This window comes from Ammospiza caudacuta, chromosome 2 (assembly GCF_027887145.1).
Source record: "Ammospiza caudacuta isolate bAmmCau1 chromosome 2, bAmmCau1.pri, whole genome shotgun sequence".
NCBI classification, from domain to species: domain Eukaryota; kingdom Metazoa; phylum Chordata; class Aves; order Passeriformes; family Passerellidae; genus Ammospiza; species Ammospiza caudacuta.
This window is the reverse complement of record NC_080594.1, coordinates 105638800-105651055: the sequence shown is the minus strand read 5'-3', so window position 1 is coordinate 105651055 and position 12256 is coordinate 105638800. Positions and strand designations below refer to the sequence as shown.

Sequence of the window (12256 nt, the reverse complement as noted above, 5' to 3'; positions counted from 1 at the left end):
AGACTTGCATGTTTTTTCATGCTGCAGAGATGTGTTACTTTCTCAATAAAGCTGCATCTCAGAAGGCCAGATATCCAGCTACACTTATGGCCTGTTTGTTGCTTTTTGGGTTGGAACTAGGACTGAGGAATTGGTAATACACAAAATCAGGTCAAATGGAGAAGTCTTAAACAAAACAAGGGTTTCAATGTTGTTACTATCAGAGATGCTCTTGCCTAAACCAACAGACAAAAAGGAGGGTCTCTGACTCTCCCTGCTCCATCTATTTACAGCTCACTCCCTGCAAACTTACTCGTCATGCTCTTCCTGAACAAGCTGCCTGGTGGTGCAGCCAGCTCCTTCCATTTCATGTCTCCTCTATGGTCCATATTTTTACACAAATATCCATGAGCTTATGTCTCCAGTGAAAACCATTTGGAGACATTCCACAGAATTGATTTCATTTAGGAATGTCTGGTTAAAACAACTCATAGCTGCTCTAATTTCAGCTTGCTGATTTCTCTGTAAGTTAAGCTGGAGTCAGTTCATAACTTAAGATTAGTTATGCCTAGGCAATGCTTGGATTCACCTGTATCACATTGCATGAAGTGTTGCTCAACTTTGCAATTAAGCTTAGAGCTTTTACTTTACAAACACATGCTCAGTGCTCAGTGCTAAATACTTTTATTTTGAAAGCCATTTTCCAACTGCTGCGTTTAAAAGGCATTTTCTTACTTAACCAAGGCCTGTAATAGCTGTTGAATTGGTCGCTGCTTCTAGAGGTACCTTCCACTGAAATATGCAAGATTATCTCCTGCAGAAACACCCAGCCTTGCCTTTATATGCTGACATGGCTTTCTGGGTCATGAGGTGTGCCAGGCTCTGCTCAGCAACAATTCCAGCTCCTTTGGCATTCTGCTCATCAACCTGCTACCAGAAAATCTTTGCTGCTGCGTATGCTGGGTGAAGAGAGACACAGAGCAACAAAAAACTTGTCATTTTGTTGATCACAGCCCTCTTTTCTCTCATCCTGCAACTTTCTTGCACCTCCACGAACAACGCTTCTCAGATTTCTAATTTTTTTATTTTTACTGATTTAGTTTCTCTTTCTTGCTTCGCTTTCTTTCTCTTCAAAGATGCAAAAACTGAGGAACAGTGCAGATAAAATGCTTGATTTGACAAATATTTGCCTCTCTTTCCTTATATGTGGATCCACAATGCTGTCAGTAATAGCTATTAGATATAATGGAAGAAGATCAGGATCGTTGAAACAGAAACATTCGTGAGTAACCTCAATTGTGTTTTGTGTTTTCTGATGTTCCACCACTTTTTTTTTTTACCCTTTTTTTTGTCTCCCTCCCCTTAATTCTTGAGGAATTATGGCTGGTCAGAGTTCTGAGAAATCAATATGGCTGATGTATTTATGATGTTCTAAACCCCATTTAGGAGTGTTAGGATGTGAGCAAAGTTCAATAAATGAGCAAAATGTGGATTTTAACCGTTCTGAAGAGAGGACAGTTACAACTTTGTATTTCTCCTCACCTTGTTACAACTTGCTTGCAATAAAGAGCTTGTATCAAGTACACAGCTGCTACAGGTGCTGCAATGAAAAATGATATCTGAGAAAGAAAAATTATAAAATTGGGGAAGGGAAATTTTAATGATTAAAAATTAGCATCCTGTTTGCTGGAGAACAAATGTACAGATGACATGGGACTGGGGGCCGTGTGTGGAAAAAATATGTTGACCGTGGTGAAATGTGAAATCCTTCTGTTGATTGGGATTCCCACTACCAAGTGGTTTTCCATGAGTTTCACAAAAGACCTGCTTGGTGAGTGGGAGGTCAAGAACCCTGCTGCCTGTGGCTGCTTATCTCTCCTTCCATGTGTGATAATGTGCCTGTGCTTGGTCAGGGTGGTGAAAAAAGCAGCCCCCTAATGAAGAGGACAATGGTTGTCTACAATTGTAGAGCTCCTAAAAGAATGATTGTTCCTCTTTGCTCTTGGGGAAGTGTCTGGGGAGGTGGGGAAGCCACCAAGTTCTGTACTGATGGCTCTGTGCTCGTGCTGCAGAAGATGCTTGTGCTGCATCACCCTCAATGCATGCTGCTACCTGGGGCAGGCACTGCTCCCCTTCCCCTTGCATGACCACTTGTGCAAGCATAGAAATCTTGGGGCATTTCTTATGTGGCAAGAACTGTTGTGCAAAGGAAAATGAACGTTGTAAGCAAATGACAAAATATTTAGCTAACATAGTTACATTTTTTCAAGGAATGACTGAGATTAATTGCTAATATTGAGCTAGTCTGCCTCAGTTATTTGTATAAGTATAATCACTCTTGGTAAAGAAGCATTAATTTTTGTTTGAAAGAATGAATTTATTAATCTTAAAATAAGCAGAATCAACATGTCTTTCTTTTGCAGTAGTATTTAGAATCCAATTTAATTTTCTGGTTTTGATTTTTTTATGACACTGTAATGTTGTTGGGGATGGCTTCAGCAAATTACAGATTTTGATAGAAAGCTCAAGAGTAATACCTTATAGGATGTGGGTATTTGTTCTGTGTTCACCAGTATGTGAGGAAAAGGAAGAAGGACAGTTCCTGTCTCATCTACTGCAATTACCATGTGTAATTTCACCACCTTTGTCATTCACATTGGTCACCCAGGCGTTCCATGCTATCATTCTCTAAATGGAAGGAAAAGGCATATTTCCCCTTGCTTTCCTTCCCTTCCATAAAAGTAGAAAAACCTAATAAGCTTCATTTAGAAATGTCTTTGTTCTATTAAACACAGTTGGCAGTGTTTCTCTCTGGCTGCCATACCAGATCAGGAGATCCTTTGCAGTGTCTCAGGTGTGTCTCTGAACAGCTGCCTTTGCTTAGCAGAGCTGAGAAGTGCTGAGAGGGCCAGAACACCACTGGCCTTTACTGTGTCAGTGGCCCAGGGCCATAAATTGTCAGCAGAGAGAGCAATCCAGAATAAAGAACAAAAATTAAATTGCCAAGTAATAGCTCAAAATAGAAATCTCTGTAACCTTAGAATGTATTTCCTTTTCTCCCCTGCCATTTTAAGCTATTTAGAAATAATTTGTTTCCTGCTTTGAATGGAGTTAATTTTACCACAGCTGTTTATTTTTGTTTTACCAGCTTTAGTTACACAGCCCTTTATCATCCCTAACTATCTTTCTGATTTAGAATTCTGGTTTGATGCCAGCACAGCTCTGAGAGGCTGTTTCTGAATTAAGTCTGATGTTGTGGTCTCTTTTTAATCCCTGTTTGAGCTAATCTGTTTTGGTACATTTCAGAATGTTGCTCTCAAAAGACCTCTAACTGCTATAGCAGGAGTGTGGTGTGTTTGAAATGTCTTGAGGAAGCTAATCTCATTTATATACCCATAAAGGAAAAAATGTGTGAAGTGCGAAATTCCTCCAGACAGTTTTGAGAAAATTTAATCTTCATGAATACTAAATGAGCTTGCATTTTTAAGGAGAATGAATCAATAAGGAATCAGAATTCAGAGTGTTTTTAAAAAGCTGTAGACCCATATCTTGTTCCAGGCAAAAGCTGGGAACAGTTGGACCCTGGGAATTTTAACTCCTTGCTGATGATGGTGCCCTTGTTCAGACTTCAAGGAACTTACTGGAAAAATGCAACCAGTGCTTAGATTTGAACTCTACCTTGTGATACTACAGATGATTCAGCAACAATAAATCAAGGGAAAAGAATAACAGTTTTGCTTATAGATCCAGAAATTTGAAGTGACACTACCAAAAGACTTGAGAAATATGTTCTGAGAACTATTAAAGTTCTGAAAAACTTTCCTGTTATTAAGACTGATGTGATAGTAAGCATGTTAGTGAGCACCTTATTGATGTTACGTTCTTACCTTGTCAGCTCTCCAAATGCTGACAGCGAGCTGACAGATTCCAAAGAAGTTCTGTTTAAAAAAAAAAAAGCAGGAAAAATAGTGAGAGGCCTGACTACTGCAGCTTTTATCCTATACTGGCTTTATTTGAAGTACTTAATGGGCTGACAAGAAGAGCAAGATGTTCTCAGTGTTTCTGAGGAGAGCAGTTTGCTGAGCTGCTGCCTCACCTTGTGCTCAATCCATGTCTGTGGTAGAGCACAGCTGTCCCAGGCTGAGTGGGTGTGATGGGCAGCACAGAGGGGACTGTGACCACTGAAATTCTCTCCTGCTTTTAATGTTCATTTAGCAGCCTGACCTTCCTGATAGCTCTTCATGAAGAAAATTTCATACTTAAAATTAATCATCTGACACTCTGTGTCACTCAGGTTCCTGCCTAGATTCCAGCTGTGTCCATGGGCTACATTTATCTTTTGGAGAAACTATGCAGCCAGCTGTGTTCTGCCACACAGCTAAGCTATTTGTATAGTGGCAAAAAAATCCATGAAAAGCTGAATGAAAAAAAAACCCAAAACCCCAAAACCACCTAAAACACAAACAAAAGAGGAACATTTTTCTGGTTTTAAGAGGAAAGGTCACCTGAGCCAGGTTGCAGGTGCACCAAGAGAATTGCTGATAGATACATACTGATACATACACACACACACATACATATGTATTAGGGAACAACCCAATGGAGAGAGTTTATCAGGCAAGGATGGGCGTAGTGTTCCAAATCCTTGCTTCCAAGATTTTATCTGTCCAAACCAGAAGAGTGTATCTCATGTACCTGGACAGGAAGGTAAGAGAGAGTCTCCTGAGCATGCCTTTAATAGTAAGAGCATGTTAGATTATTTTCTACAGGACTGTTCTGTACCCAAGCAATGCATTATTCTTTCTAAATGTTACTGCAGATCCTCAATTTATCTGATTTGTTCTACAGTTTCCACTGCATACAGTTCTTCTCTTTTGTCCTCTTTGTCTCTAGACCCCATCATGTTGTGGTAAGAGCACAAGCAGGGCTTTTATTTTTACTGATTTATTTAGTGAAGTACAGAGAACTTCTCAGTTTGGATCAGTCAAAAATAATAAATTAGGTCATTTTCCCAGTTGATCTGGAAGAACTCTTTTTAACTTTGAAGGAGCTTTGTATCTGATCACACAAATGCAATTTACTTTGGTCAGGCCAAGCTTCAGTCCATTCTGTCCTCATAAAAAAAAAAAAAAAGAAAAAAAAAAAAAGAAAAAGAAGCAATTCTGTTATTTCTTATGTTGCTTTCATTTTGAGGACTGTATACTGAGACAGCTCTGTGGCAGTATAGAGAACAAACCACTCTTGGATTATCATCAAGCACAGATGGGTGATGCTCAGGAAATCTGTTGTGGGCCTGAGGTGAGGCTTCTGATACAAAGCGTGGTGTCTCATCACAGAAAAATGGTCATAAAAGCTGAAAATGCTGTAATGAGAAACAAGTGATGACCCAGAAACAAACAAAAGCTTTATTCTTATTAGATCCCCTTGATGTTTCTGATCTTTCTTTCATGTAAACTTCAAAGATCTGAAGTCCATGTGAGACCTGTTGAGTAATTCTCACAGTTACTTTCATATTTTAATTCCATCCATTGACCAAAGTCCAGATCTTCTTCCACAATGAGGGATGCAGAGAACCTATTTTAATAACCTATTTTAAAGGTAGCTTTTCTGTTCATTTCAGGGAGTGGCAATGGATTCTGATCAGTTACTTCTGGAGGGAGGTGTCTTCACTGCTTTTTCCCTCCATCACAGAATAGTTTGAGATTTTGGCAAGGATGACAGTAGAAACCTTTGCCAGAGGGTAATTTTCCATATAAAGATATTTTGTTCAGCTAAAAGACAACAATCACTACAATTTGAGTTTTTTGAGTTGTGGAAATTTTATACTCAGCATAGTCAATTGCTGACCATTGTCTTTGCAGTTAGAAGTGGTAAATAAAGTTGGTTCTAGCTTCTGTCTCAGCCAGTGCCCCAGTGACTGACCATTTGCAAAGCTGGAGAAGGTCCAGTGGGTAGAACTTTCAGCTTCCTCACTTACTGCCCAGGTCAGAGCAAGGGGAGGGAGCAAGAAAGGGGCAGTGACTTTGCCACACTGCCCAAGGAGATTTATACCTGTCTGGCTTAATTTACCCTTAATTTACCCTTGCATCTCCGAGTGCCTCTGCTGGAAACACTGTGCAGTGGCTCTGCTGCAGATAACCACTCCTCTCCTGCCCTCCAGAGCTCCAAGCAGCATCACAGTCAATGCTTAAATTCTCTGGTTAATGATTTCCTGAGGTCTGGAAGAGAAGTAGTGCACAGAATTTACTTTACTGAGGGTAGGCATGCTGCCATTTTAACTACCATAATAAATATGCTAATTAACCTGATTTGAGGTTTTCTCCCAGGCCCATCTTAGAAAAATAAAACATAAAGAAATCAAGACTTTTGCATATTTAAGAAGAGTATTGTAATATAATTATTTAATATTCATTTAAATTGCAATCCTGCTTAGCTTATGGAGCAAATAGCTTGTTCAGTGTTAATTGAACTGAATACCTGATTAAATAGAAATGTTACTGATGTTCTGCAATAGCTGCAGCAGCCACTCAGGAGGCTAGAGGGCCAAAGTGTTTTGTTTAGTCTGTAGTCTTTCTGTTTGTTTCTAATTGGGAACTTTCTCTAATTCTGCTTTTATACTGCTTTCATGTTAAAGGTACAGAAAGTGTCAGGGCAGCAAATCATGGCTTTCCTGGTTTTGGCTGAAAGTCCTGATCTGACATGAATTCATTTCCTAGCAGCACCCTGGTTTGAAACGCATTTAACAGATGAGCCTCTCATGTCCTGGATCATGCAGATGTACCTGGAGGCCTCAGGACCTGGTTTCTGTGGTTCATCTGTACTGTCAGCCTTTTATGATGAAAATCAATTGCAATCTCTTTGTCGACCTTGATATAAAAGTAATTAAGCAGAAAAGCTTATTTGAAATTATTCTTCAGCTTGCAAGATCCACATCTGTGACATCATGAGTGCTTGTTAGGGAAATGTGAGGATTTGAGCTTCTTATTGTTAGGTAGAATTCATGCTGTAGCAGCAGCAATTGCTGTGGTTTTCCTGGAAACTGTTCATGTAGAGAGGCAGATTTCAGTGGTCTAGGGAAGGAAACTTCAGTGGGTCTCTTTTGTTGCCTGTGGCTGTTTGACCTGATGCACCCTTCTGTAAAGTGGCTGAAACATCACCTATTGCATCTGTGGCCTCTGTTTTTCGAGCAGCAGATATTTTCAGATAAATGCAGGTAAATTTTCCTATTCACTGAAAGAAGTAATGCAAATCAGAACGTCAGTTTTGATCTGTTGTATTCCTAGAGGAGAGTGTGCATGGGTGCTTTTCTTATGAGGCTGTCTATGCTGCAGAGAGGTTTAATTTTCAGCAGGGAACATATTATACAGCTTATTTGATTGCAAATTTGTTTGAACAGCTTTCAGCTTTATATTTCCCAGTTAGGTAATGCAGCTTTAGATACTAATTGCATAATTGGCCTGAGTCACACAGATTTAAGGTACAGCATGCCTGATCTGACTGCTTGTTAGCTTTATGTGGCTTTATACAATAGGAGCCTTACAGCTGAATTTAACTCTTTCTTTTATTGAGGTCTCTTGCAAAGAGGTTTTGCCTTAGGAATGAGGATTTTCTTGGTGCTCAAGGAATCACCATCCTCATTTGTGAAGTTTTGATGCTGAAGTATGCATGTTTTGTGATTTTGTGGATTGGTGTAATTTCTAACCAGTACACCAATGTGATGAAATAAAGTCATTTTTCAAAGCCAAAATGAGTGCACGGCACAGAGAGCATCTTCTCTACCTGTTTCTTGTGGTTTCATTTTCCTCTAGAGGATGCTGGGAGGGATATTTTCCACTCACAATCTGATCTTAAAAGAGTGAGTTTCACACCTTTCATCCCTCCTTTCCACAGGCCTAAAAGATGCTACAGGCTCTGAGAGTGACGGTGGTGACTCTTGCAGTACAAAATCAGAAGGAGCCAATGGAGGCACGACAATCCAACCCAAAAAGGTCAAAGGTGTTGGCTTTGGAGATATCTTCAAAGACAAACCCATAAAGCTACGACCAAGGTCAATAGAAGTTGAAAACGACTTCCTCCCAGTAGATAAGGTATGTGTTCTTCCTTAATTGCCTCTTGGGTTTAAAGAAGTTTTCATCTTAGAGTTTTAAAATCTGTCACTGGCCAAAACTTGAAGCTTTATGATCATCATTTCCTAATCTTTCTGTAGATAAAGTTCTGCTTTTTCTTATTTTTGCCTCAGACCAGAAAATTGACTCCGGTGAGGTTAGCTGCATGATAAAAAGAAAAAAAAATTTAAAAATTAATTGCTCCCAACTATGTTCTTTAGGGAAACAAACAAAGAAGTCCATGGTTTCCAATGAAATCACAACTTACAGAAAAATCTGTGAAATCCTTCCTTTAAATGAAGACTCAGATTTGCACAGAGTTACTGATGTGCTGAGAAGTGTTTGGAGGCTTCCACAGCCCCAGGTTCTGCTAAGGGCATAGTTACATGATGCATTTTATTTCACCCCCAATCACCCCTAGTGGTGATTTTAGGAAGCTCCTGGGCTCTTATTACCTGGTGTGGCAACTTCTTACCTTTTGATTCATGCTTGTCCACTTGTCTGTAGAAACAGGCACTACAACAGTTACCATTTTTGGCCTTTTTTGGCAAGATTTTTTTTCAACCTAGATAATTTCAGTGATCTGATTTATAGCACAGGACCTACTCCCACATCCACCCTGAGTTACAGTAGTACAGGAGGAGAGGAGGTCCTGCAGAGAGAGGTGGAAACTTCTGAACTAAATTACCCTGAGGGACATTTGATTAATATTTTGCAGGTGACCATTTTTCCCTTAGTATAAAGAGGGTAGGGAATAATCTAAATAAAGGATAACCTACACTGGATTACTGCTTGACCATTGCTGACTTCAAAGCATGCTTGCCTTCTGTTTCTGGGTGGACTTCCTAACTCACATGTAGGGCTTTGCAGAAGCATCTCTTTTCATTTGAAGTAGTTGAAAATCCTTATGAAGTGTCCTTCATTCCTTGAAGGAAAATCTTACTCCACTTTATAATTATGTGAAGTCTTACCTTTGTTTTGCACAAACAACTAACATGTTTTTTACCCAGCCAAAAATGGGATTTGCAATTTTCAGGAAACTTGTAACACAGGCCTTCCTTCCTATGTCTTCAGATTCTCCTAAAATTGCCATAGTTAGTAGAAAATAATGGCTTCATTTTGTAAACACAATCCATCTCTTGTGTTTGCAATGTGTAGATAACTTAAGGCAACACCTCTTTCCTGTTGATGCTTTTTTCCTGTCTAGGTTCAGGTTAACCTTTGAGAGGTGCCATTCAGAGGCTTCAGCACTGGGATCTTTGCTTGCTGCCAGCACCAAAACATGAGGCAGAGACAGGATATCTGTCAGGATTGCAGACCATCAACCTCCCTAAACACTTATTTCCCCACTGCAAGAAATTCCTCCCTTGTCATTGCCATCTTGTTTACCATTTAATGCTCAGTGTAAGAGAATCCTGAATTAAATTGGCCATCATTAGCAAGGTCCAATTCAGCCTGAGAGTTCTGCATACTGGTTCAAAGTGTAGCAATGCATGAAGAGTTCCAAGTCATGCATATTTTTCTCAAGCAATGTAGATTTAACAGGATCTTTGCCCTGTTATGTGTATTTATCATTTGCAAGTACCCTTAGTTTTTCAATAATTTGTAAACTTCTGAAGAAGGAGTAAAAATGCTTTCTTCTATTCCCCCTTTTAAAATTTTTTAAAGCTTTCTGAAGTCTGGAGACCCTAAAACTCTTTCTGTTGCTTCTTCCTTATACAGTTATTGATGAAACATTATTGATGTAATGATAATTTTAACTTTTTTGATTTAAAATATTTCCTAACAACAGTTGTTTTTTAAAAAGCATCAGTAGGCTACTGTGAGGATTTTATAATGTGGGATTATTTATAACATGATATTTCTCATGTAAAATGTCAGTCCCATTTACAGAAGAATCAGCAGGGTCTTATTTTGTTGGTGTTATCACTTTGTGTTCTAATATGTTTTCAATTTTATGAATCATAAGCTTAGATCATATTTCACACAGAATTACTGGGGTGTTAAAAAGGCTTTTACACAAATATTGGCAGGAGCATGAAGGCAGAAAGGTTTGCTGCCATCTGAGCAGAAGCAGATGCCATTAGGGTCTCCTGTAAATCACCAGGCAGTTTAATGTGCTTCAAGTGTTTGATCAATGGCAACAATGTGGGGTAAAATCACCCTTGCCTTCTAAGGTGATCAATAAACTCTCAATAAAAAGCAAAACTGAGGAATTGTGTGAAACCCCATTGGTTTTATTGGTGTGTAGAATTCATTGCTTAGCTGTTATTTGTTCTAAAATCACAGAGGCAGATTATCCTAGGGAAGTTAATGATGCAGTTGTGCGAGATTTGTTTGAGCAGCACTATCAGAGCTCTGGTCTTTTAGAGAAGTAGTAGAATCAAATACTTATTATGCTTTGTAGTCCATTTCATGGCCTGTTGGTGCTGACAAGTTGACCACTGGCAGTGTGTCAGCAGAATCAGATTCCTGAGGCTTGGCTCTGACAAATTTCCATTACTGACAAATGTAACTGAACTGATTTACAATGGTGGACATGACTGAAGTCATGGTCACGTGCAGTCATAGTCAAACTCACCAACAGATGAGTTTTTAGAAGAAATATGGTATGAAGACAGACAGGCTGTGTGTCCTGAGAAAATTCAGGGTAACACTCTTGAAACAGCACAATATTTATGGTCAAATAGAAATGCCTGTCTCACATGTCTCACCTCAGCTTAAACACATTTAAACAGGTGCTTATGCTTACTTATTTTTTTCCTTTTTCATTTTTTAGTAGCTTATCTAAAGCTTCTGTTGCTAGGTTGGACTTCCTTCCAATATAATCTGTATGTGCTTCCATTGTTCTAACAAGCTATCATTTTTTCCTCTCCTGTATCTAAGAATAAACCTCTACAAGTACAGGAAAATTAATTCAACCAATACATTTCTTAGTCTGAGTTAACTGTATTGGGTTGATTTGTGAGTTGAGGCTTCAGCTTGGAAATGCTGAAGACCATGATAGATTAATATAAAATGTCTTAAAAAGCTATTTTTATCTTTCTGAAAACTACTTTCTTCAGAAGATACTGCTGAGAGTATTTCTTACATTTTCCACTTGAGATGTATTTGTAACTTTCTTCAGGCAAAACTTTTATTGTTGGCTAGCCATGGTGGATTAGATTAGAGCTAGATTTCATGAACATCCTTTGATGAGATCACAGTACTGTTTGCCACAACTTAGTGTAAATTATATACTCAGCCATCAGCCCAGGGAGTATTGCAGACTCTGTAATGATTTAATATAAAGGGGGGGAAGCTTTCATGGCTCTAGAGTCAGCAGCTTGTAAGATCTAGTTAACTGCTGTTTAGGGATCCTTACTGCAAAGCACTGAATTCCTACAGAAGTTTTTATTTTTTTATATATTCAGTATGTTTTGGATAGGAGAAATGGAGAAGAACTAATGGAAGTAGACACAAGGGCTAGAAGGGCTAGAAGCTCTTGTCAATTATTAAGTCTACCTGTCCTTTGTAATAAGATAAAAATTTGTAAACTCTGAGACTGAATGCCTGCAAGGTCTGAGTTTCTATTTTGAGCCAGCAAGCAGGGAACCCAGAAAGTGTGCTGAGAGTCTGTCTTTGCACACCTGTTCTGACAGTTCCTGCCTGCCTGCCTGCTTGCAGAAAACGTTTTTACCCTTAATTTTCAGTTGTCATTTAAAGAGAAGTCCTTGAGAGACACAAGTTGGAGACTCCTGTGTTTCTCACAGCTCACTGCCACTTGCTCTGCCTCTCCCATGCCTTTGGAAGTGCTTCTCCCCTAACAGAAATGTTGGAGTCAGTGCTCAAAATCCTGAGATTAAAAACGGATGCAAGCAAAACCACCTGGTGCTGACTAGCAACACTGGAAAGCACCTGCTGAGGCAGAGAGCACACAGTGGGAGCTCCAAGTGTGTGTGCAGCACTTTGCACTTGAAAGCACAGGTTTCTGGCACCCCTTTCTTCAGAGACAGCCACCAGCAGTGGCAGCAGCAGACGTGGCAGCATCAGCAGTTTGTCGGATTCCGTGTAGGAACAGAGGAGGCACTCATCTGTTCAAGCCACACCCATGTTCTGCTTTGAAGCTTCTGTCTGCTACAGTCTGGCATCCCTGTCCTGAGCATTTATTCTGGTGCCATCTTGTGAGGAAA

General features: G+C 39.4%; 1 protein-coding gene across 2 annotated transcripts in view; it reads left to right on the top strand.

Annotated features, from left to right (window-relative positions):
- Positions 1-12256, top strand: part of SH3KBP1 (SH3 domain containing kinase binding protein 1) — a 213979-nt gene that overhangs the window by 122511 nt on the left and 79212 nt on the right. For both annotated transcript variants that reach the window (XM_058821978.1, XM_058821985.1), the window contains one exon: positions 7870-8066. In XM_058821978.1, coding sequence (XP_058677961.1) covers positions 7870-8066 — 197 coding nt within the window. The remainder of the gene's footprint in view (positions 1-7869; positions 8067-12256) is intronic.